At 40.9% G+C, this 26,878-nt stretch overlaps 1 protein-coding gene across 2 annotated transcripts in view; it reads right to left on the reverse strand.

Moving 5' to 3' along the window:
• IGF1 (insulin like growth factor 1) overlaps positions 1-26,878 on the reverse strand; it is a 158,996-nt gene that overhangs the window by 15,686 nt on the left and 116,432 nt on the right. For both annotated transcript variants that reach the window (XM_033952507.1, XM_033952508.1), the window contains exon 3: positions 6,534-6,715. In XM_033952507.1, coding sequence (XP_033808398.1) covers positions 6,534-6,715 — 182 coding nt within the window. The remainder of the gene's footprint in view (positions 1-6,533; positions 6,716-26,878) is intronic.

Below are 26,878 nucleotides of genomic sequence, written 5' to 3' on the forward strand. Positions count from 1 at the left end.
CTTTAAAAAATGCAGTGAAGGTTATTGTGCAACAAAGCTCTAAAAATGGGAACAGAGTCCAAGAGCAGAAACAGTACATGTTACTTTTTAGCCTCTAGACCAGTATCTCTCAAACTGGGTGCCGTGGCACAGTGGTGTGCCCCGAAGAGATTCCGGGTGTGCCACGAGAGATTCCAGAATTTTTCTTTATTTAAAAACAATTCCTTCCATAAGTTTAAAGAAGAGTAGATGGCATGTACGCCATGTACTCAAGAGTCTGTCAATGTTATGAGCGTCTGTGTTTTAATATTTTGTTTTAGTTCTTCTTGTCAAATTCTTTTCCCTTTGTTGTTAATGAATTCATATATTCCTTTTAGCTGATTCCAGTTTTTATCCAGTTGTTATCCATCAGGTTATTTAACTCACCCTAGGTATGTATTCTTGCCTCTGATAAACACTAATATATCTACTCATTCTTCTCGGCTTTTGCATTTTTATTTCCTCTATATTCTCAATCTCTTATGGATTCTGGGTTTCATTGTTTCCACATCCCATATACATATGTACACTTCACTTGATTCATTCAATTTCACCATCATGCTCACATTATCATCAATTTTATGCAATGCTCACTATCACATTCCAATTTTGCAACGTTAAGAACTGCTTTACAAAAATGCTTTCCAGTCCATGGACACGTTTAGGCCGCTCGGTTTTAAAGAAATCTTATACAGAGCAAGATACAGTTATAGAGAATGGCTGTTACAAACTCAAGTTTGTAAGAAGGAGGATTCAACAACAGATCTATTGACTTGCGTTATGAAATATTCTGCGTATGGTAATGATATAGCTTGGATTTTAAAAGAAAACTGGAAAATTATCAACACTCACCCGATTTTCAAAAATTTAGACTTGCGGATTGCATTCTCACGAGACAAAAATTTAGAGGACATTTTATCTCCTGCTATGTACCAATCAGATAGACAAGTTCCTAGAAACATGTTCGCAACAGGCTTTTACAAATGTGGCAAATGTAGCATTTGTGATATTACTGTGTCTTTGAAGGAGTTTCAAAATCCTGTTGATGGGAGAATTTACCAGAGCAAACAAACCAAAACTGCAGGCTTGTACATGATGCAGGCAAATTTTATTGTGACAAATAAATCGTATCTAAAAACCTTTTACCAGGCGAGGGACCCAACACGGTCCGTGTTTCGGACAACCTTCATCAGGGGTCCTAATGAGTACAAATACAATATTAAAACAATCATATGAAAATTAAAATAATAATAATAGTTCTATGTATAGATATTGTGTGATATGATGATCCTATTTGTGCTTAAAATAGATGTATAGAGAGAAAGAGAGAAAAGGTTTCATGCAATAATATTAAAAAACATTAAAAGACCATATTTAATGTACATAAGCAAACTAAATAAATCAGGTTAGAAACGGTTAGGGTTAAAAGTGAATAATTCTAATAAACCAAGAGAGCCAAATATAAGAAAAAAAGAAAAAAACGGGTAAGTATCACCAGTAAGGGAATTGATGTGAATATCCTAAAGTGTGATAAAAGCAAGAATAATAAAAGAGATACAAAAAGTAAAAAATAAGAGAAAACAGGTATAAATAAACAATACATACCATGGTGATAAAGGAAAAAAGAAAAAATGTCACAAAAAAAAAGGTTGGAAAAATAACTATCATGGGACATAAAGAAAAAGACAAGAGATAAGCATATAAACATAAAATGATAATCTAAAACATGTATCAAAAACAGAAAAATTGAGCAAAATATAGTACATTGCAAATAAAATGTAAGCAAAAATATATAAATTAGTAATGAGTAAACAACCATCATAAATTATCCTATGGATTTATTTGTCACAATAAAATTTGCCTGCATCGTGTACAAACCTGCAGTTTTGGTTTGTTTGCTCTGGTCTGTTTTTTCACTGCAGACGAAGTTGGACCCCTTGTTAAGAACATAAAGAACATAAGAACATAAGCAGTGCCTCTGCCGGGTCAGACCAGAGGTCCATCCCGCCCAGCAGTCCGCCCCCGCGGCGGCCCAACAGGTCATGACCTGCCTTAATCACCAGAAGGGGCCCCCTTGCCCCCTAGGTTTCTCATCGAAGTCCTATCTTCCCATCAATGTCCTAACCCTCCGGCCTTGCACCTGCACGACCTGGTGAGCTGTCTATACTTATGCAACACCCCAGCACCTCCCTCAGTACCCCACGATCCCCTTTTCCCTCAGGAATCTGTCCAATCCCTGTTTGAATCCCTGTACTGTACTCTGCCGGATCACTTCCTCCGGGAGCGCATTCCATTTGTCCACGACCCTTTGGGTGAAGAAAAACTTCCTTGCATTTGATTTGAACCTATCTCCCTTCAGTTTCTCTGAGTGCCCCCTACAATTAAACATTTTCTTACTTGTTTTTCCAATTTGATCATTTATGTTATTATTTGTCCCTGCAAGAAGATCTATGTGGGGATGTCGACAAGATCCTTCAAAACAAGAATGACTGAACACAAATCTAATATCAAAAATGAAAAACCAAACGCACCATTAGCTGATCATTGCACAGCTTTTAAACATAAATTTTCAGAACTTAGATGTCTCTGTATAGATTATGAACCAACATCAGTGCGGGGAGGTAATAGACAGAAAAAAATTGCTGCAGAGGGAAGCACGGTGGATATTTAGATTGAACTCTCTAAAACCGAATGGCCTAAACGTGTCCAAGGACTGGAAAGCATTTTTGTAAAGCAGTTCTTAACGTTAGTATTTCATGAAACCATATGGTATATACATATTTCAGTAGTGTAGTTCACGAGCATGCGCTAAAAGAGCCTATGACATCATGGCCTTGCAAATTGCCAGCGCCATTTTTGCTCGTGAACCAGAGTACAGCTGCACAGTAAGCAACCTCATGTTTTACCTTTTATATAATCTTAAGACATATTATCTTGCATTTCACTAATTTGTTACACTTGTTTTTTTGGTTGTCGAAATAGTTATGACCCCTGAAGAAGCCTTTATTGGGTGAAACGGGTCCCCGTTGGGCATTTACACAGCGTGCTACAACTGAAGGGCATTTACACAACGTGCTACAACTGAAGTAGCGGCACCGAATCTAATTAAACGATAAGTGCCGTTTTTCACTTATTTAAGTTCAAAGTAAATTCACTTTATAAAATAAGACCAAACTCAATGAAAGATACCTCAGTCCTGCTTTTATGATTGCACCGTGCAGGCATCTGAGAGTTTGGTCTTAGGAGCACATACAATCTACCAAGTGCTCTGCGTGTTAAGATGATGCAACAAAACAGGTTTTAGCTTTGATTTATCGGTTGATATTTTTTTACCTGTTTCCATTGTGATAAGTTGAATTGTTTCCAGCAGGATAAAGGAACAGAGTCCTCCTGAGACCAATAATGTAAGATAGCTCTTTTGACCATCAGGGAAGTCAAATACATCAATTGCCGCTGAGGCACCGTGAAACCCTGCTCCTCCAACAAAGCCTGATCCCCAAGAAGCAATGTTCTATAGTCCCACTCAATGTCGCGTTGCAAAACCAATCGAAGCTGCGCAAAGGAGGAAGTCCATATTGACAGTTCAGGACATTCTAAAAAGGAGTGCAGAAGGGTCCTGGGAGCCCCCCGACATTTGATACACAAAGATTCCTCCCACAGACCCAGGCGGGCTCCTTGTACTCTAGTGATATATGCCCTATGTAGAATTTTAAATTGGGTCTCCTGCCAAGCCGCAGATTCCACAAAAGTGTGTAAAGGGTGAAACAACTCCAGGAAGGACTCCGGGCTGTACTATGTGACAAGATCTCGGTTCCACCCATCTTGCAAAGCGGCCAAATGCCCGCTAGAAGTGAAGAGCCGGACCACCTGATACCATATCGAAAGGGATCCCTGGGAAGCAGGTTCGCTGGATAAATACACATCCATAGGTCCACTTGTCCAGTCCTCCCTAAACTGCTGACAAAGACTCTGATAATAATGTCTGGCTTGTAAATATGCAAAAAAGTGTTTGTTGGGAATAGCCCACCGGTCCCGAAGATGAGTGAATGGAACAAAAGCCCCCGTATCCTCCCCTACCAGTTGTGAAAGAGTGGAAATCCCCCTGGAAGCCCATGTGGCACAAGGCGAGTTGCTCAAGCCCGGGGCGAAGCTAGGATTACCCTGGAGTTGCAAAAAGGGAGAAGCCCTAGGGGAACGAGCCTATGCCCGACGCCACCACCGAAAAGCCAAGCAGAAAGGGTGTAGGAACCGTAATTTAGAAGGCAGGGCTCCCCCGGTACCTCTGGGCATATGCAAGAGATTCAAGAAAGTAAAGGGGGCACACCAACCCGCCATCCACCCGGGAGGGGAAAACCTAGCAACCCCTGTCACCCCCTCATGAACAAAGCACATAAGAGCCGCCACATTGTAAGCTCTGACATTCGGGAGACCCAGGCCCCCCTCCTGCTTAGAAAGAGACAACTTTGCATACGCAATGTGCACCGCCCGTCGGCACCATAGAAAAGCAGAGAATAGGGAATTAATTTTCCGAACGTCGCACTGGAGCACCCAAAAAGGAACCGTTTGTAAAGGATATAAGAGCTTAGGTAGAAGTTCCATTTTAATCAACGCTGCCCGCCCCAATAGAGACAGCGGAAGATCACGCCAAGCCGAACAAAGGGCATGAATTTTGTCTATAGCATTGAAAACATTGCGTTGATACATGACCCCAGGATCCACATGTAGGTATATACCAAGGTATCGCATCAGCTTACTCACCGGTGGAATTTGCAACCCAGCATGCCAGGGCTCCCAACCCAGTCCCGTCAAGGGCAGTAATTCAGACTTCTCACAATTCACCCTAAGGCCCTAGATAGTGCCAAACGCAGCCACAAAACGCAACGCCACCGGCAAGTGAAGGGGCTCCTGGTCCACAAAAAGGCTGTTAGATGCTTTTTCAGCTCCTCAAAGGCATCTGCAGGCAATGTAATCGTCGGGCTAAGTTGTACTCGCTCGGAGTAGGATGCCGCCGCCATCTTGGCAGGAGTCGATGGGCCTCTTAGTATCTTAGCAGCCTTTGAGATTCAAGTCGGCATACCGGGGCACCCCGACAGAAAACAGGAAGAGCAGAGAGCCTGCTCACTGCCCAACTGACACGAACAATTCCAAGGCTCAAGGGCCAGATTAGGCAGGATAAAGCAGATAAAACAGCTCCAGGGTCGAGAGAGGAGGCTAGAAACGTCCGTTCAGGCTGAGTGCATCACTTGACCCCCGTAAAGTGGTGATTGTTATGTATCAGTTTTTTCAAATTTACATCTACTGTCTTTATATTTTGCACAGTATTAGGTGACATGTGTCACTGTTTTTGTGGTGTTGTGGTATTGCATTGTATGCAGAGTCTGGTTTCTTGGCGGTTCAGTTTAACTTTTGTCTACATATTTCTATTTTTAGTTTGTGATTATTCCATATTGGGCAAGGGTGCATCTCTGTTCTGTGTGTATGAAAAGGACATAGTTTTCAGTTGACATTGGCTGCAGGATCAATTGACTGTGCGGGATCTGGCTTGTTTAGTTTTACAATGTATGTGTTGATGTTCTAGTGCTTACTACAGTGTTTAAAATGCTGCCTTTTCCTAGGTACACTCTTGTTGTGCGATATGTGGATTGTTACTAAAAATCATATTTTTGATATAGATGGGGGGGGGGGGGGTGTCACATATGCTAGGTATGCCATGCTCCGGCTACTCTCTCCTGCCTCTCCGGCTGCCCGGTCATTCGCGGTCAGAAAATACCGCGAATGACTGGGTCCGAGAATCGCTGACCACGAATGACTGGGGGAGTACTGTATATCAAATATAATAAATACAATACAATATAGAAGCTTTCAATAAACAATAAACAAACCTGCTAATAATCAGACCGTGGGAGGCAGACTGGCTAACTCCCACAGTTGGTGCTGACTGTAGATATGCAATGCTGGGTCATTTCCAGTGTCCGGCACTGAATATCCTATTTTCTTTTTGACTGATTCAAACTTAAGCAGCTAAGTCAATTTTCGTTACTGGATGGTTAAGTTATAGAGTCCAAACATAAGACTATTTTTTGTGTGGTCCCGATTTGGTCACTAAACTTGTTCAGTCAGTGCTGAAAATTAGAAGTTATTGCACAAATTAGCCAGTAAAATTTTATTTGCTAGCCATAAATTTTCAGCACTGAATATTCAGGTTTAGCTGACTAAGGGCTCCTTTTACAAAGCTGCGCTAGCGGTTTTAGCGCGCGCTAAATTGCCGCATGTGCTAGACGCTAATGCCAGAACTGAGCTGGCGTTAGTTCTAGCCGCATAGCGTGGGTTTAGCGCACGCTAAAATTCTGCGTGCGCCAAAAACGCTCTCGCAGCTTTGTAAAAGGAGCCCTAAGTGCTACGCAACCAGTCAACACCGGTTTTAGCCAGTTAAATAGCGCTGAACATCGGCTGGCTAATGCCTAAGAAACGGTATTCTGTTCTAAAGAGGGTTGTAGCCTCCATCCCCGGCCTACCTTCTGTGCTTTTGGCATATCCGTGTGGCGCTGAGCACGTACAGAGTGTGCAGATTTCGCTGGTTTAACGGGAGCGCAGTACATTTCCAACCTTCGGAGGTCACAGCTCTGGAAGCAGCATTCATCCACTATTCCCTTGTGGTGTGAACGTCGACTGCTGGATCCATATCCTGTGGGTTTACCTGCGTGCAACATACAGTGGACAAATTAGTGCAAGAAAAGAAAAGGGCAAAACGTTCTAGCTGGATAAATCTAAAGGTAGTTCCACATATACAATTACCAAGTCATAAACAACCTATAGGGACTGCCACTGGCACGACAGTTTCATGGCAGACCTGGATGAGGTCAGACACATATTTATTGACCAAGAAATGGATGGACGGCTGACAGAAGTAAAAGAGAAAATTCACAAATAAAAAAACAATCGATACATTTAGAATCAGAAAATAATATTAAAGATTGAACTAGGCCAGTTACTGGGCAGACTTGCACGGTCTGTGTCTGTGTATGGCCGTTTGGTGGAGGATGGGCAGGGGAGGGCTTCAATGGCTGGGAGGGTGTAGATGGGCTGGAGTAAGTCTTAACAGAGATTTCGGCAGTTGGAACCCAAGCACAGTACCGGGTAAAGCTTTGGATTCTTGCCCAGAAATAGCTAAGAAGAAAAATTACAAAAAAAAAAAAATTTAAATTGAATCAGGTTGGGCAGACTGGATGGACCATTCGGGTCTTTATCTGCCGTCATCTACTATGTTACTATGTTACTATGTAAATAAATATTCACAGGGTTTGTCTGGTGAACTTTTGGAGTTAGCTGGACAAATCCAAATGGCTGGCATTCCACCTCTCTCACTTCCCTATTGACTGGAACAATTTTCCAATTTTGTCTGGGCAACAAGCTGCTTGAATAGAACCTTGATGAGATTAAAAAATAAATAAATAAATAAAAAAGGCTCTGCAGGAGTTGTCTTGGGTCATGGTTTCACTTTAGCCAGCAAGCACTAAAATTCAATACTGGCACATCAAAACCATCCTAGTACTGGGACTCGAACTACTTAACATACCTATTTATAAATGATCTAGAAATTGGGAACGACAAGTGAGATAATTTACTCCCCTTTTACAAAAGCACGGAAGAGGCTTTTACTGCCAGTTGGCACGTTGAATGCTCTATGAGTGTCGGAGCAGTGCAGAACATTCAGCGCGTTGACCGGCGCTAAAAATCTCTTCTGCGCTTTTGTAAAAAGGGGCGGGGGTGGGGGAGGGTCAAATTTGCAGACGACACATAACTATTCAAAGTTGTCCAAAACACATGTGGACTGTGAAAAATTGCAAGAAGATCTTGGGAAACTGGAAGACTTGGCATCCAAACAGCAGATGACGTTTAATGTGGACAAATGAAAAGTGATGCACATCGGGAAGAATGATTCAAATGATAGATACCCGATGCTAGAGTTCACCTCAGGAGTCAGCACCCAAGAAAAAGATCTGGGTGTCAGTGCAGACATTATGCTGAAACCTTCTGCCCAGTTTGTGGCGTCAGCCAAAACAACAAACAGGATGCTAGGAATTATTAGGAAAGAGTAAATAAGACCATATTATAATATCTCTGTATTGCTCCACGCTGCAACCTTACCTTGAGCATTGCATTCAATTGTGGTCGCCATATCTCAAAAAAGATACAGCAGAATTAGAAATGGTTCAAAGATGAGTGACCAAAATGATAAAGGGGATGGAACTCCTCTTGTATGAGGAAAGGCTATAGAGGTTAGGGTTTTTCAGCTTGGCAAAGAGACGGCTGAGAGGGGGATATAATTCAAGTTTACAAAATCCTGAGTAGTATAGAATAGGTACGAGTGAATCAATTTCTTCTCTCTTTCAAAAAGTACAAAGATCAGGGAACAGTCAATGGAATTATATAGAAATGCTTTTAAAAAAGATTCTGGATTACCCAAATCAACCAGTCAACTAGATTTATTAAATGCCCCTTTGATGGCTAAGAAGTTACAATTGGCAATAAAATCATTATGTAATTCTACTGCCCTGGGCCCTGATGGTTTTGCCCCTGAATTTTATAAGCTTCTTTCAACCCAGCTGTGTGCCCCCTTACTCTGTTATTATGAAACGGTGATATCAGATGGTGTCTTCCTAGCAGGGTCTAATTTGGCGTTATTAACTCTGCTTCCCAAACCTGGTAAGGATCTAATGCAGTCCGAGTCCTTCAGGCCTATTTCCCTTTTGAATGCTTATCTAGAACTCCTTTCCCGTATTTTGGTGGATCTCTTGGAAAAAATTTTCCCAAACTTAATTTGTCAAACTTAATTTGTTAAGGGTCATCAATCTATAGTAATGTCCATAAAGTACTCATGTCTATTGCCCATTGTAGGCTACGCTCCATCCTGGAAGTCTTGGTGAGTTTAGACATGAGAAAGCCTTCAATAAAGTAAACAGAGATTACTGTTTTGGCCTTTTGACATATTCCCCCGAAATTTGCAGGGGTTATGTTCCTGGAGCCCCCGTGAATTTAAAAAAACCGCAAATACTGTAAATTACCCTGTACAGTACTTTCTTGTCCCGAGATCACCCGCATCATTCCCTTTTCTGGAGTCTTGACCTCTTCCGAGGTTGCTTCCTGTTTCCAGCAAGGCGGGACAAGATATGGGCAGTGAAGGAAGAGGGTGTCTGAAGGAGAGCTGGCAGATCGCGTCCAGTGGTCTGGGAAGGAGACAAGGAAGCGATGTTGGACCACAGGGAGGGGATAGCAGTAATGCTAGCACGGAAGGACCCACGAATTACTGAGTCTGCGAATCACGGACCGCAAATTCATGGGGGGTGTACTGTATATGAGTATGTCAGGCTGGTTCAGGTAGGCTACTCGAGCATTTTATTCTCAGTCAGAAGCAGCAGTATTAGTTAATAGTCATTCTGCTTCTCCTTCCCAATTTGACGGGGCACACATTCTTATTGTAGCTGGAATCTCTTCTTCGTACAATTTTAGTAGATCCAGATATTATAGGGGATGACCTTGGGGAGGCAGATCGTGAAGCTATTCGCCTTCACAGATGATATCTTATTGATCTTAACCAAGGCACAAGCCTATTTAACAATTTTGTTGGGAGCCTTAGATGAAATCAACTTTTATTCTAGATTTCAACTTAATAGGCAAAAGTCTTTATCTTTACTGGAAGCTTCCATACCACTACTAATAACTGGGGAGTCAATTCAGAGTGGTTTTCAAAGACATCTGTAATGAATTTTAAATACATATTCAGATGGATTCAACTGTGACTGTTGTCGGCCTCCTAGCTTCTTGGCTAGGGTGTCATGTTTGCATTTGCACTATTATATATGTATGCTAGGTTGACACAAGATTGCAGTTAACCATTCTAGCTAAGTATGCTATATTTACACCCTCCTAAATAAGTAGCTCTTCCGTTAGACCCTGTGATCCCCCAATCGATGGGAGGAATTCCCCTTGACATGGGACACTGAAGATATTAAATACTTGGGTGTGTGGATACCAAGTGACTTGTCCATCATTGAGTTTACAAGTCACGGAGCAGAAATTATCAATTTGGCAGGCATACCCAGAATCTCTCTTTATAATGTTACTGTTATCATACTGGTTAAACTTATTTTAAATGTTGCCCTTGACTATATATTTGGTTCTAAATAAACATTGGGCTCCTTTTACGAAGCCGCATTAGCGGTTTAACATGCATAATAGCGCGTGCTAAATTGTCGGCCGCGCTAGATGCTAATGCCAGCATTGAGCTGACATTATTTCTAGCTACGTAGCTCGGGTTTAGCCAGGAAGAGATGTCAAATACTCGGCCATGGATTATTCAAGATACACGTTATTGATAGAAGAAATTTGTAGACTTGACACTGACAGTGTTTCGGCAAATGCGCCTCCGTCAAGAGTCTATGAAGTCATAAGAGATAATAATAAAACCATAACAAATCATACAATATAACATGTATACTAATGCAAAGAACAATAAAATAAAATCATACATTAAACTATATAAGAATACCTAAAGCAATGATTGCAATAAAATGTACATAGAACCGTGACTAAAAATAGCAAAAAGGCAAATGAACAAATAGTGAGCTGGAGACCCAATGAATTGTGCACGTGAAATGAAACAGTGAAATGAAACAGTGCAATGCGCAGGCTAATGGAACAAATGATAAGAAGCAAGCTAATAAATGAACATGATATAAAATGATCCTCCGACAAATTGTTCACGCATAAAAAATGAGGCGCAAACCAAACTGAATAGAAAGAAAGAATGAATCTCTCATGCACAAACTATGAGATGCTAAACATTTTACTAAGCTAGGGTATTAACGCGCGGAATAGCTTGTGCTAAATTGCCACCCACGCTAGATGCTAACGCCAGCATTGAGCCGGCGTTAGTTCTAGCCCGCATAGCGCAGGTTTAGCGCACGCTAAAATGCTGCGTGTGCTAAAAACGCTAACACAGCTTAGTAAAAGGAGCCCACGGAGCGCTAAAAGGCGTTTTTTTTTTTTTGCCTGTTCAACATGTAATTAACGGCACCTTTTTGCTGCCAACAGTAAGCTTTTCATATTTATTCTTTATAGTTTGGTGACATTCACTAAAAACCTTTTTGTACGTCTCAGAGACGGTTACGAGTTGAGAAAGTTTTCAAGTTTCAAGTTTTATTAAATTTTGATTTTACGCAATATCAAATATTTCAATGCGTATTACATAATTGAAATGTACAATAAAAAAAACTGGGGTGACAAATACAAATAAGACAAAATTATACAAACTAATCATTATGTATTATTAATACAAACTGAAACAAGTGGGTAAAGAAAAAAAGGAATTACAATTTAAAAAAAAAAAAAAAAATTTTTAACAATTAAGGTTTATACATAAGGGTAGGGTAGGTGAGAAAAATGATGAAGGAAAGAAAGAGAGAAAGAGAGTAAAAAAAAAAAAAAGATGTTTTGATAGAAAAGAAAGAAATGTAAGATTAAAAGAACTCTTTTAATTTCTATGTTGATGTTCTACATATTTGATTCCTTTGATGTTCTGCATATTTGATTCCTAAAGGATAAATATTGTGTTTATTATCATTATCTATTTATGTATTGAATGCATCTCTATAAAGAATGGTTTTCAAACCATGTTTAAATTTGTCTAGTGATGTTTCGTTACGTAAATAAATAGGTAGATTATTCCACAGTTGAGGTGCAGCAGGTATCTTGAAGAAGCTTTGGAGAAACATGACCTATGTCGAAAGCTGGAGTGCTTGATCGTAGCTTCCTTAAAGATAAGTTGGAGAATTTGATTGCAGTTCCCCCTTTTTATGTTTAGATCATTATGGGGTCCTTTTACTAAGGCGCGCTAATCAATTTAGCAAGCGCTAAATGCGAAGGCGCCCATTATATTTTATGAGCGCCTTAGTATTTAGCACGTGCTAAATCGGTTAACGTGCTTTAGTAAAAGGACTCCTATATTAAAGAAACAGTCTAACAAAGCGCAATCGTGAAAGCAAGCACATCAACCAAACTACGAAGAACAAAATAAAGAAGATGTTGAGGCTCCTTTTCAAAACACGTGGAGGGGCATAATCGAAAGGGACGTCTAAGTCCGTTTACGTCCATCTCGCAAGTCGTCCAAAGTTAAAAAGTGCCCAAGACACATTTTCGATAGATACGTTCAACTTTTTTTTACTTTTGAAAATCGTCTAATTATACTTCCTGCCGATCTGATCGTCCAAGCAACTAAATCGTCTATCTTTATACCACATTTCTGTCCAACTTTCTGTCAAAGTCCAAAATGCCTAGAACAAGCCCTGTTGGACGTGGGAGGGGTCTGCAAAGTGATGGACTGAAAACCCAGACATGCCACCTAAATAGTGGGGTACCTTACTGCTGTGAACTTCAGAAAAAGGGTACCATGGTTTCTCCTCACTACAGCTCCCAAACCACGATGATGATGAGCCCCCAAACCACTTCCAGAATCCCCTAGACCCACTTATCTACCACCCCAATAGCCCTCCTGGCTGCAGGAGCCACTTATATGCCAGTACAAAAGGGTTTTGGGGGTGTATAGGGCAGTGCACATGTTTAAGTATCAATGCAATGATTACAGGGGCTTATGGGCATGGGTCCTCCACTCTATGGGTCCCTAACCCACCCCCAAGATGACTTAAGCTGCCTCTGGGCTGGACGACTAGGCTTTTCTGACCAGGCGGCCAGGTGATGATGGTCTGAAGGCTGAAATTTAAAGTAGTGAATAAAATTTTTATGGGGGGGAGGGGGGGTTGGTGATCACTAGGGTAGTGTGTGGGGGTCTGTGTTATGTGTTTTCAGTGCTTATCTGGTTAGTTTACGTGTGTTTTTGTGACTTAGACCATGTTTTACATGGTCTAAGTCACAACGTCCAAGTTCCGTCAATTGTCAGGTGTATAACTTTCGGTTATACATGCTGTACGACTAAGTCTAAGCCAGCCCATGTCCCGCCCAACTTCCGCCCTCGACACGCCTCCCGAAATGCCCCATTTAGCTTTGGACGTTGAACAACACTATGAAGGCCTAGGTCGTTTTTAAATACATCCAAAACCCGGTTTTATTATCGGCGCTTGGACGTTTTTGAGAAATGTTCATCCAAGTGCCGACTTAGGCCGGTTTTTGGACTTTTTTCTCTTTTGATTATGAGTCCTTTAGTCACACAAAGTATCATAGAAACGAGCTTTAAAACAAGCTCTATAGTCATTTTTGAAATGGGACTTAGTATTCACAGTATACTGTATATACATGGATATTTGACTTTTGAAAAGGACACAATCAATGCAATGATTATAACAATTTACTTCACTGACTGAATGCATATACTGACGGTCTCAATATTTAATAGTATTTGACTCGTTAATAATTTTGTTGGAATTTACAGTGTGGGTACTTTCATACCAGGCCTGAAGGTATGGGTAGCTGCACAATGAGAAAGGTATGAGGGCCCTACAATGGCATAAAAATACTGTAAATCAGCTCAACAGAAATTACAAAGAAAAAAAAAAAAATCTAAGATGTTAGCTTACCTAGTTGCTGGTATAATTGTTTGCCTAGATCTAGCCATTCCAAAAATGTTCTTCGCATTCCAACATGTACATTAGAACACACTTGGCTTTATACCAAAAGCTTGATGTGCAGAAGGCAATGACGTTAGAAATATGCACTGGAGATATGCAGAAATAGCTGAAAAATTCATGACAAAGTGTTTTCTAAAATGATTTTATTCCCCCTGCCAAAGAACTGCTGCTTCAGCTAAATTTATGTGGAGAAGCAGAAGTTGGCTCACATATGATTCCCCTTGGAATGATTTGACAGGTGTTATAAATTACTCTTACGACTTGCAAACTGAATGATTCTAGACACACACACACTCACAGACACACACAAACACACACACATATAGAAATACAGATATTTATATATCATGTATATAGATAAATAGCTACAGTTTAGCTGCAGTAAATTCACGAATCTGAAAATAAGACAATTTAAAGACTCATTTTCACTCATTTATTATAATTGGTGCCAGATGAAATATTGCTGGAGGAATGTCTATCCTGGGGACTCTACAGCTTTCATCCAGAGATTCTGTGAAATCTGATAATGTGCCAGGTCTCCAGTGAAGCACCAAAGTTCTGGGTATTAGGTTCAGCCTGGGCAGATCAGGCGGAGAAGGCATGCCAATGGCCTACACAGCCAAGTAAGGCATAAGCCTACATGGACTGGACAAAAGAGGATGATAGTTGGGCCCGTGCAGGCCAGAAAGAGGAAGAATTTGTGTCAGTCTGCCTGGTCTAGCAGATGGAAGAGAAACATCATTCGGCCACACAGAACTTATTTATTTGCTCAATTATTTAGCTCGTCCTCCCAAAGGAGCACAGAACCGGTGACAAAGTACATCCACAATATAGTCGAGACAAGACAAAGATTTCATAATTTACAATATAGACATGACAAAAAAATATATGCACTAAGCAGCTCTGGTGAGAGTTGGTTGGCTTAGGTGCGTTGACACCGAATGGCATTTTTTGGGTGCATGTCCTTATAGTGCTGGATTTGTGAAGAGGAAGGTTTTCACAGCCTTCCTGAAGCTCCAGAGTCCATCTAGTGTTCTAACAGATGGGGGGATGGTGTGCCATAGTCTGGGTATGAAATGTAAGTAGGAGCGTTTGCGGGCCGTTTCAGTTTTGAGGGAGTGGCCAGGAGGTATGGTCGGTTGGTTTTTCTCCTTGGGATCTCAGTGCTTGCTTTGGGAAGTAGATTTGTAGTTTAGTTGTCATGTAGTGTGGAACCGTTTCGAAGGAAGGTTTTGAAAGTGAGCATCAGGGCCTTGAAGGCGCAGCGTTTTTGAATGGACAGCCAGTGCATGGAAGCTAAGGTGGCCAAGGTTTTTCAGGAGGCAGATTGAAGCATTTGGAGGTGGGAGAGAGTTTTGGTAGGCAGGCCCACTAGTAGTTTGTTGCAATAGTCTAAGTGAGATAGTACAAAAGCGTACAGTAGTTGGGCGAATTTGGGTTCTGAGAAGTATGCACGTATGGTTTATAGCTGGCAGAGGCAATAGAAGGAGGAAAATACTAGTTTGGATACGTGGAGAAGGCATGTTGCTGGTCTACATGGAGCAGAAGGAAGAGAAAGGGAAGACTGTTTGCAGCCAGCATGAACAAAAAGCGAAAAAAAGTTGTGTCTGTGAAGTAGCTGAACAAATAGGAGGGCTTGGCCAGGAAACAGGAAGGGAGAGAGTGTCGGGGTTATGGATAGAGGTATGAGCAAGGACTCCACACTTACCATGCGTTACCAGATGTTAAATTGTAGTAACTGTATGGGCAGACTTTGCAGTTTCTTTTCATTCATCTGAGCACTTTACCACTTGATAGAAAATCTTTGCTGCATTTGAGGAATAGCCTAGAGCAGGGGTGTCCAATGTCGGTCCTCGAGGGCCGCAGTCCAGTCGGGTTTTCAGGATTTCCCCAATGAATATGCATTGAAAGCAGTGCATGCAAATAGATCTCATGCATATTCATTGGGGAAATCCTGAAAACCCAACTGGACTGCGGCCCTCGAGGACCGACATTGGACACCCCTGGCCTAGAGAATGACACGGGAACAAATTTTTCCCCTTCCCCCCAGGAATTCAATTTCCCCGTTCCCATCCCCATGAGTTTAGCGCGGTCGCTATCCCTGCCCCATTCCTATAAGCTCTGCCTTAACTGCACAAGCTTCGAACACTTATGATTTTAAAGTGTTTAAGGCTTACGCAGATGAGGACAGAGCTTGGAGGAATGGGGCAGGGACAGGTAAAGAACTGACGGAGATGGGACGTGAAAATGAGTTCCCGCAGGAACAGGGAAACATTTGTCCCCATGTCATTCTTTAGAATAGCTTAATGGTTAGAGGGTTGAAAGCCTGGAGAACTGGGTTCAATCCCACTACAACTCCTTGTGACTCTGGGCACGTCACTTAACTCTCTTTTATTCCAGATTGTTAGCTCAATAGGGACAAAGAAATGTAAACCAGAGAAAGATAATATATCATATCCCATTACTTTAAAAGGGCCCCAAAGAATAGATTAAACTAGGTAAGACAAAGTATATCAAATTGGGTGGTAAGCTCTTGGCTCAATTTATTAAGTCATTATAAAGCAGTGGGAGCTATTTTTATAAAGGGATTGCTTTTATAAAGAAGGCCTACTGTTATGGAGGGAATAAGAATGAGACCAAAAAGGGAAGTAGGGGTGGACCCCTGGCCTTTCCAACAATAATGTATTTTGTAAAAAAATTAATATTTGAAAAGTACTTTTATTTCAGTATGACCACCCAGAAGAATGCCTCTGCTACAGAGCAGGAGGTAGGAGATTCCTCTGAGAGTCAGTGAGTATGCATGTGTGTGGAGAGTTTGAGTGGGTGGAGTTGGAGGACCCTGACCTGAGAGGGAGGAAGGATGTTTGGGAGAGCAGTGGGAAGGAGGGAGGGAGATTGGAATCTTAGGGGAGTGGGGGGGGGGGGCGTATTCGGGACCTGGTCAGATACTCTTATGTGGATCCCAGCTAAATATCGGCCAGGACTTGCCTAAAACCCAATGGGTAGTGTAGGCTTAAATAGCCCCAGATATTCAATATCCGGGGCTAATTCTGCCTCCGGCAGTCATCATTCAACAAACTCTGTCTCTACCGGCTGAATATCTACTGGAGTATTTATAACAAAGGTTCTTATTTGAGCATGGAGGATTTGGGAACTTTATGGAAGTGGTTATGGTAATGTTGCCTAAATCTGATGAGTGCAAATTTAAAGATCTCTATCACTCTTAAATGTAGATTTTAAAATGGATACCGAAGTCCCAGCTTGAAACTTGTAAACTGAAACAAATGGATGAACAGACATGTGTCTCTACCTCAACAGACTGCTGGTCATCTCATGGAAACGTTTCCACTGAGTTGATAGAGAGGAGGACTGCTTGTCTGGCCTTAAGACTGAAAGGTTCCCACACATTAAATGGCTGATTCTTTTGACCTTTGATCACAAACTAAATTTTCATGATCACATTAGTAATATTATTAAAACAACCTTTTACAGATTAAGACAAATTCGATCAATCTCAAAATTCTTATGTTCTACATCACTTAACATCCTAATTCATTCATTGGAGATCTCCAGGATTGACTACTGTAATGCCCTTTTCAAAGGAATCTCCTTAAATGAAATAAAACAATTACAGATCATTCAAAACGCTTCCATAAAACTTATAACCAAAACTAAGAAATTTGATCACGTAACACCTCTTTTAAAAGACGCGCACTGGCTCCCAGTCTCCCACCAGATAACATATAAACTATGCATACTCACCTTCAAAACTCTTCTTAATAAAACCCCAGCGTTTATTTACAAATTACTGATACCATATTCTCCAATCAGAACCCTTAGATCTAATGAACAGAATTTATTAACTATTCCATCTCTTAAGGTCATCAATACAAGACGACAATTTATTTTTTCTGTTACGGCACCTCAGTTATGGAACGCCCTTCCAATTTATTTAAGGGAAGAGAAGAATCTTGAGAAATTCAAAAGTAACTTAAAAACATTTCTCTTCAAAGACGCTTTTGATAATTGATGAAACTTACTGCAGTCTAGAATATTTTATTGTATTATATTACACAGTTTTTTTTGTTATTCATTTTGTATTCTCCCTTTTTTGTTCTACTTTCCTATAATGATTTGTGTTTCATCTCCCTTCTTTCCTTGTGTTTTTAAGTTTGTTTTCGTAATTTTTTTTTAAATTAATATTGTAAGTTAATATGTATTGTTCTGTTTGTATTATTCCCCAGAAATTGTAATTTTAATTTGTTCATCGCTTTGAAATTCGACAAAGCGATTAATCAAAACAATTATTAAACTTGAAACTTGAAACTTAAACTTGATTCTATAAAAGGTGCCTAAATCGGCCGGCGCCTAAAAAAAAATTGGTGCCGGACGGGTGTCAATCATGATTTAGAGAATCATGGCTAGCAGCGACTATGCAAAAACTTAGATGCCTGAAATATAGGCCAGGGTTTTAAAAGACTACATTTCAGGCACTTAAGTTTTTGGAAAATCACATTCAACGGTGCCTAAGAGATGCTCCACCCATAGAAACGCCCACTTAGGTGTTAGGCATCGCTAAGTGCCATGTGATAGGCGCCTATCATTTATGGAATCAGATAGACCCCTATAGCCCAATTAAAATATTTCTAAGCAATTGCTGAGCCTGTTAAGTTAGGTGCCATTTATAGAATCAGCTCCTTGATGTTCTTGCATCGGTTCTTGAAGAAATTCAGAGTTTGCCATCAGACAAAAACCCTGTTAGAACGACAGACAATGATTCCAATTTTGTGAAAGCCTTCTCTGCCACTGGACAGCATGATGATGTGTGTGGCACAGCGGTTAGAGCTACAGCCTCAGCACCCTGAGGTTGTGGGTTCAAATCCCATGCTGCTCCTTGTGACACCCATTGCCCCAGGTACATTAGATAAGAGTGTGAACCCACCAGGACAGATAGGGAAAAATGCTTGAGTACCTGAATATAAGCCATTTAGGCTATAAGTGAATGCAGATGATAATGCCAATGCATTCTTTGCTTTACGGAAGGCAAGTGTTTTAGACAGAGATTTCCTTGATTGATACTTGCAGACCTAGACAGAAGATATTAGTAGTAATGAAGCCTAGTCCAATCTAAAGGAACTTTTTATTAGACTGAACACACTACTTCCTACCACTATAGTTATTGGAACACCTTTACAGCTGTGCTGGATTAATGTTTGCTATTATTTGGGTGTCTTTCAGGAACTTGTGACCTGGATTGGCCACTGTGGAAGCAGGATACTGGGATAGATGGACCACTGGTCTGACCCAATAAGGCTATTCTTATGTGAGCCAAGTGTAGGACAGTCAAGCCATTGTGACATCACTGATGAGGTTGTCTCTTAGGCATTGGTAGAATGAGGCATTATGACATCACAATCTCAGCTCTGGAAAGCTGCTACTCTTTGGGTTTCAGACAAGTACTTGGGACCTGGATTGGCTACTTGAAGATGGGATACTGGGCCATTGGTCTGACTCAATGAGGTTATTCTTATGATCAATGACTCACAAGTGCACTCGCATGAGTGGCTCATTTTCAAAACTTAGGGCCCCTTTTAGCAAGCTGTGCTAGAAGTTTTTAGCGTAAGCAGGTGCGGTAAATGTTCTGTTGCTCATTGAATTCCTAGAAGCATCGTAGCACTTACCTCGCTGGCCCACGCTAAAAACCGCTAGTGCAATTTGATAAAAAGGGGGGTTAGTTAGATTGAACTGTAGAGCAGTAAAGTTATTGGGATAAAACATTATAGTTGCAGTACTTTTACTTTTTCTCAAAAAGTATTATATTATCTCCTCTCCCTCCCCTCCTTTTATGAAACTACAGGCTGGCATGCTGAATGTTTTGCGCTGCTCCCAATGCTCATAGGAACTCTATAAGTGTTGGGAGCAGGGCAGAGCATTCAGCGGGCTGGTCTGCACCAAAATCCACTTCCACAGTTTTGTAAAAGGGGGGGGGGGTTATATTAAGATTACACCTTACCTATGTGAACTGCACTGGCTACCTATAAAAAGGTGAATACTTTATAAATTATATTATATACTATTTAAAATACATTTTGGAGAAACTCCAGATTATATGCTTCATTTCTTGAATTTTTCCAATAATCCATCTTTGAATCTGAGAAATAATGACACTTTTCGGTATCCAGTCATTAAGAATATAAGATACAATAGATCATTTAACTCCACATGGGCTTATCAAGTTGCACAATTTTGGAAAACTTTACTGACTAATATTAACCAGCAATCTAATTTTAAGATTTTCAAAAAAAAAAGACCTAAAGACCTACGAATTTGATATTAATAATTCCTAAATATTGTTATATAATTAAATAATTTGTATCTTCTTAATTATTTATGTAAACTGCTGTGAACTTCATGGAGGTATAAATAAAAATTGTATTGTATTAGGCAATAACTTTTTAATTTTCACTTAAGTAAATTTTGGTTTTCTGTGTTCTTCGCTATGGGGTCCTTTTACCATTTTAGCATGCAATAAATATTAACGTGTGCTAAATTCTAACACATCCATTATAGTCTATGGACGTGTTAACGTTTAGCACACGCAAATATTTAGTGTGCGCTTAAATGGCTAGCGCGAATTAGTATAAAGATCCCTATACTTTTTACTTTTACTTAAAAATTAAAAAATACAAATATTTTTATTTTTAGCTAATTATTTTGACCAGCTACTTTGAAAAGTAATGCCTGAGGGACAGCCAGTGGCTTAGTATGGGGAAGGGAGATGAGGGGGGCTGTCCGCCCCGGGCGCCATGTTGGTGGGGGTGCCGGCTCCCCTCCTCCTCTTCACCCCCTCCACCGCTTCCCACTCCTCCATATGCCACGTGCGTGCCGCCTTTCCCCTGCACCTCTAGATGTTCACTGCTGCGAGCAAGCACTTCGACGCGTTCCTCGTGACCGCGTCAGCTCTCCCACTGAGGGAGAGCCGCTGGGGTTGCGAGGAGCACATCGAAGTTGTTACTCAAGGCGTTGAACAACTAGAGGTACGGGGGAAGGGAAGGGGTGTGCGTGTGCTGCGGGGGGGGGGGGATCAGGGAAGGAACGGGAGGTGGAGATGAGGGGGGGGTGCCTCTGTACCGGGCACCCCTCACCCTCGCTACACTGCTGGGTACAACACTCTTCACTGAGGGAGAGTCTTACATTGTTGAGGCGTAATGTGCAATAGCACAACGACCAACAGAAGCCCCAACATAGATTGGGCATGAAACATATAACCCTTCTATAATCTGAAACATATAGAAACATGATGGCAGATAAAGGCCCATCCAGTCTGCCCATCTGCAGTAACCATTATCTTTTTCTCTCTCTCTCTGACAGATCCCACCTGCCTATACCAGGCCCTCTTGAATTCAGACACAGTCTCTGTCTCCACCACCTCTTCTGGGAGACTGTTCCACACATCTACCACCCTTTCTGTAAAAAAAGTATTTCCTTAGATTACTCCGGAGCCTATAACCTCTTAACTTCATCCTATGCCCTCTCATTGCAGAGTTTCCTCTCAAATGAAACAGACTCGACTCTTGCGCATTTACATTACGTAGGTATTTAAACGTCTCTATCATATCATCCCTTTCCCACCTTTCCTCCAAAGTATACAGATTGAGATCTTTAAGTCTTTCCCCATACGCCTATCACGAAGACCACAGAGCATTTTAGTAGCCTTCCTCTGGACCGACTCCATCCTTTTTTATATATTTAAAGGTGCGGCCTCCAGAATTGTACACAATATTCTAAATGAGGTCTCACCAGAGTCTTATACCTCCTTTTTCCTACTGGCCATACCTCTCCCTATGCACCCTAGCATCCTTCTAGCTTTTGCCGTCACCTGTTCAATCTGTTTGGCCACCTTAAGATCATCGCATACAATCACACCCAAGTCCCGCTCTTCCATCGTGCACGTATCTTCTTCACCCTCTAAATTGTACCATTCCCTCTGATTTTGGCAGCCCAAATGCATGACCTTGCATTTCTTTGCATTAAATTTTAGCTGCCAAATTACAGACCATTCTTCAAGCTTTGCCAGGTCTTTCTTCATGTTATTCACACCATCCAATTGCAGGTTTATAATCCTTCTATAATCTTCTGAGAGAACAATGAGAGCTCTGGTTTGGGCCATGGAGGTAGTATTTTGCCTGATCATGGTTGGCAATTTCGAATCTGGGAAAGACTATCCCCCTTGTTTACAAAGGTGTGTTAGCCATTTTAGTGTGTGTTAAATGCTAACACGTCAATAGACTTATAATGGGCACGTTAGCGTTTAGCGTGTAGCGTACCTTAGTAAAAGGAGCCCATATGCTTCTGGTAATTAACTCCTTGTCATTGCAAGTTAAAACTTTGAAAGAAAAAAGTTACTCAGTATGATTATGCGCCTCGTTAGAGTACAAAAAAACAGAGGTTAATTTACAATAATAATCTCAACAAGCACAGTCAATTCAATCTAAATTTGTTTTAAAGATGGAAAATAGTGTGTAGAAGAGGATCAACATACAAATACTACCAGACAAACACAAACGCACCAAGGGCCATCCAGAATCTGGGAAAAACTATTCTTGAACCCAGCACGGTCCATGTTTCAGCATGAAGATGCCTACCTCAGGGGTCCATAAAGCTTGAAGAGCCAATATGGTCTCTAAAACCAACTTGAAATAACAATAAGACGTATAAGCTTTTCAATGATGCCTTTTACTGAGTTCTCTCGTACCCCATTTAGAGACCACGGATCTAGTACATGTCCCTTCTAGACTTGGAGGCACTCTAATGAAACTTCAAGCTTGTCTTCTGAGTTGTAAGACAAACTTGAAGTAACTAACTTGCTAGTCACACACAAGGAGTGACACTGGCTGCACATACTATAGCTGGACATGTTTATCCCCTCCTATCGTAGCTAAGGAAATATTCAAGCACCTTTCTGACCTCATGCAACTTTCTATAAATTAGTTCCCTTATTTTCTTACTCCTGTTATTCTATCTCTATGTCCCACATTTGCTTACAGCCTATGCTGTCTATTAAAATATTTTATTGAGAATTGTGCTGACATTGTGATGTAATACGGTATGTCTGCTTGTTTGGCTGACCTTGCTGCCTGGATGTCCTGCCGTCATCTGAAACTAAATATGTCCAAGACTGAGCTGTTCCTCTTTCCTCCTAAACCCTCTGCTCCTCCTCCTTTCTCCATCTCTGTAAATAATACTGTCATTGTTCCAGTCTCCTCTGCTTGCAACCTTGGAGTGGTCTTTGATTCTAACCTCTCATTTTCTATGTATATCCAACAAGCTGCTAAGGCCTGTCGCTTCTATCTCTTCAATATCACCAAAATTTGCCCCTTCCTCTCAGAGCACACTACCCAGACCCTTGTCCAAGCTCTCGGAACCTCAAGCTTAGATTACTGCAATCTACTCCTAACTGGTATCCCTTAGTGTCACTTCTCCCCCTTGCAATCTGTGCAAAACTCTGCTGCGCGTCTCATCTTCTACAAACCTCACTACGCTCTTGTCACCCCTCTCCTTAAGTCACTTCACTGGCATACAGTTCAAGATCTTATTGCTGACCTACAAGAGTTTTCATTCTGCTGTCCCTCAATATCTCTCCTCGCTTCTCTCTCCTTATACACCTCCAAGAGAACTCCATTCCTCAGATAAGTCACTCTTAGCATTATCCTTCTCCTCCTCTGTCAATTCCAGACTTCGTTCCTTTCATCTAGCTGCCCCCTATGCTTGGAATAAATTACCCAAGTTTGTCTATAAAGCCTCTTCCCTTCCCTTGTTTAAAAGCAGACTGAAAACCCACCTTTTTGATATAGCTTTCAATCCTTAACACTACTCTTCTGCCCTCCAACCCAGCCTGCTGATTAACCGTTCCCCTTAACTGTATCCATGGCACCATGTTTGTCATTGAGAAGCAGAGCTGAGATTGTGATGTCATAATTCCTCATTCCACCAATAAGAGCCAACCTCATCAGTGATGTCACAATGGCTTGATTATCCTGTACTTCCCGCAGTCCTCCAACCCAGCCAGCAGATTAACCATTCCCCTTAACAGTATCCATGACATCCTGTTTGTCTGTCTTGACTGCTTAGATTGTAAGCTCTCTTGAGCAAGGACTGTTTTCTTACTCTTTGTGATTCTGCAGCGCTGCATGCATCTGGTAGCGCTATAGAAATATTTAATAGTAGTCGTAGTATTGCTATTTTAATTTTTGAACGGCTGTAATTGTCCATTGCTTATGTTTGAATTATTCTTGCCTTTAGTGAATTTCTTCTAATAGGTGATAAATCCTAATGCAAAAATAATAAAGTTGTATTTGGCCCAAAGATTGAACCTTGTTCATCTCTGTTCTAAGTTTTTGTTAGTTCAAGTCTCATCTGAAACATTGCATCATTCATTTAGACTTGCCTCCCTTCACCCCAGATCAAGGCTACTTCACTGTGCAGTGAGTCACACTCAAATGTGAATCACTGCATCTACATATGGATTAGAGCTTTGCATGTTTTACATTTAGAAACAAAAAGGTTAGCTGATTTGAACTAAAGTCTTAAAATTAGCTGCTTTTCAACATTTTACATGTCATATCAAATTCAAACTAATATTACCTTGTTACTCATAACTCTAAACTATGCCTCCATATTTCTGCCAAACTTCTGGATACAATTTAAATAATAGGCAAATTATCCTGGCCTTCTCACCAGTTTATATAGTGTTCCCATGGAGACAAATACAGAAGGCAGGCCTACTTATTTTGCAGTTTTGCCCCTGGAAAAAAAAACAGACCTGAATAAGGGTCTGAGGCCCATTTTAAATAAAGGAGATTTTTTTTTCTCACACTTCTGTGCTGTGGGATTTCAATTTTATATTTGTGTTTTAGTATAGTTTCTGATTTACCTTTGTTCAAACCTCTAGAATAAGGGGAAACATGTCCAAATAGAGCCCTAGTGGCCCTTGCCAAGAAACACAATTTAGACTAGCCACAGAGGAGCCAGAGGGATTTTACCTTTCAAGCAGTTCTTCAGTCGCTCAGTTTGTGAGAACTAGGAAGAGGGTGTGTCCATCCTAAGAAATCTTGCTTCTCCTTCTTCAGAAGCAGAAAGGATAGTTACAGTGCGTTCTTGCTATTCACTATGGTTAGGTTCCTAGAAAACCTCATGAATACCGACAAACAATTACAGAACCATTGATCCTATGGGAAAAAGGGAGTTAGGTTCCTCTGTCACCCTGTTTACAGTACTTAACACCATAAATTCATCTTTTCATGTACCCTTCTTGTAAAGAACTTGCTTATTATATTCTGCATAAGAACATAAGAATTGCCGCTGCCTGGTCAGACCAGTGGTCCATCATGCCCAGCAGTCTGCTCACACAGCGGCCCGAAGGTCAAAGACCAGTGCCCTAACTGAGATTAGTCTTACCTGTGTACGTTCTGGTTCAGCAGGAACTTGTCTAACTTTATCTTGAATCCCTGGAGGGTGTTTTCCCCTATAACAGCCTCCGGAAGAGCGTTCCAGTTTTCCATCACTCTCTGGGTGAAGAAGAACTTCCTTACATTTGTCAGAAAGATTCAGTAACTGAAATTGTAACAATAATGGACACCCACATGCCTATTTGATGGCCAATGCTTCCAAAGCGCTCAGAAATCTCAAACAAGTGAGACCATGCCACCGGTGGATTACATCCATCATAAGGGGGCTCTTTTCTCAATCATAGCACGTATGATGATACTTGTCTGTGCAGTGTTTCATATTAAATGTGAATCTTTTTGTAATTTCGTATGAAAATCATAATCTATAAATCACAATGTGTTTGACTGTCAAAGCATTTAAATGGCACTTAACTGAACTGTTGGAGTTCTGCCGCATTTCACATAAACATGCTGCTTCAGAGAACTCTCATGAGTCAACCTTAGAATGTCTCTCTCCCAAAGAAAGGTCTCTACTAGCTGGTCACTGCCAGGGCAGTCCAGGGCGTACAGTGCAAGTGTAGCCGGTTATCTGGGCACCACCAATATTTACCGTCAACCCCTGGAAAGCTATCTGGGCAAGTCTGACTTTATAAATAGCAGTCCCAACCTGTCTGGATAGGTGTCCAGGTGCCAAACTGTATCTCGGGTTCTGATGGGGGAAATCCCACTTTGAGCACATTACTCCAGTTTTACAGAAACCGCATTGGATCCCAATTATATTTTGAATACAATTTAAAATTTTGAAAGTAATGCAACAAAACTATGCCTGACTCTATGAGAAAATGTTTGATAATGTATAGACCGGGTAAAATGTTAGGATCGAAAAATTATACGTCATTAGATGTATGAAAAAGGAACGAAGTGAAATATGGCAATACTAGAAAATCCTGTTTTCCAGTTGTGAGTCCAGCTTTATGGAATGAGATACCTGGAGTGATACAATTCTGTGAAAATGTTTTACAGTACTAACAACAAAAATGGGATGATTTATCTATCTTTATGACATTCATTACATGACAATAAATAAATAAATATATAATGCCCTCTTATTAAATTTAAATCAATTATTTATTAAGCACTATTTGTTTAAAATTTCACAATATACATAATACACATAACATTTGTAAAGTGTAAGCTAAAGTGCTAATGAAAGTGCTGTGTATACTTATAAATGGCTGCTATCTCAGACCTGCCATCAATTTCATTTGATTTTTCCTCAGTCTGTTGAAGGGAGTCTTGTTTCTGTAAGACTAACAGAAAAAAGTTTTTGTAGTCCTTGAATTACTCACAACAGTTCAGTTTTCACAGTCCATTGTAGTCTTCCATTTTAGTCTTTCCTCATACCATCTTGGTCGCTCTTCTTTGACCCTTTTCTAGTGCCGCTATATCTTTCTTGAGATAAGAAGACCAGAATTGAACGCAATACTCCAGATGAGGTTGCACCATGGAGCGATACAGGGGCATTATAACATTCTTAGTCTTGTTAACCATCCCTTTTTAAAATAATTCCTAGCATCCTGTTTGCTTTTTTGGCCGCTGCCACACATTGGGTGGAAGGTTTCATCGCATTGTCTACGAAGATACCCAGATCCTTTTCTTTGGCGCTAATCACCAAGATGGACCCTAGCATCCGGTAACTGTGATTCAGGTTATTCTTCCCAATGTGCATCACTTGGGCGCCCAATTTTTCACAATCTGCATGCGTTTCAACAA

This window comes from Geotrypetes seraphini, chromosome 7 (assembly GCF_902459505.1).
Source record: "Geotrypetes seraphini chromosome 7, aGeoSer1.1, whole genome shotgun sequence".
Lineage (NCBI taxonomy): Eukaryota > Metazoa > Chordata > Amphibia > Gymnophiona > Dermophiidae > Geotrypetes > Geotrypetes seraphini.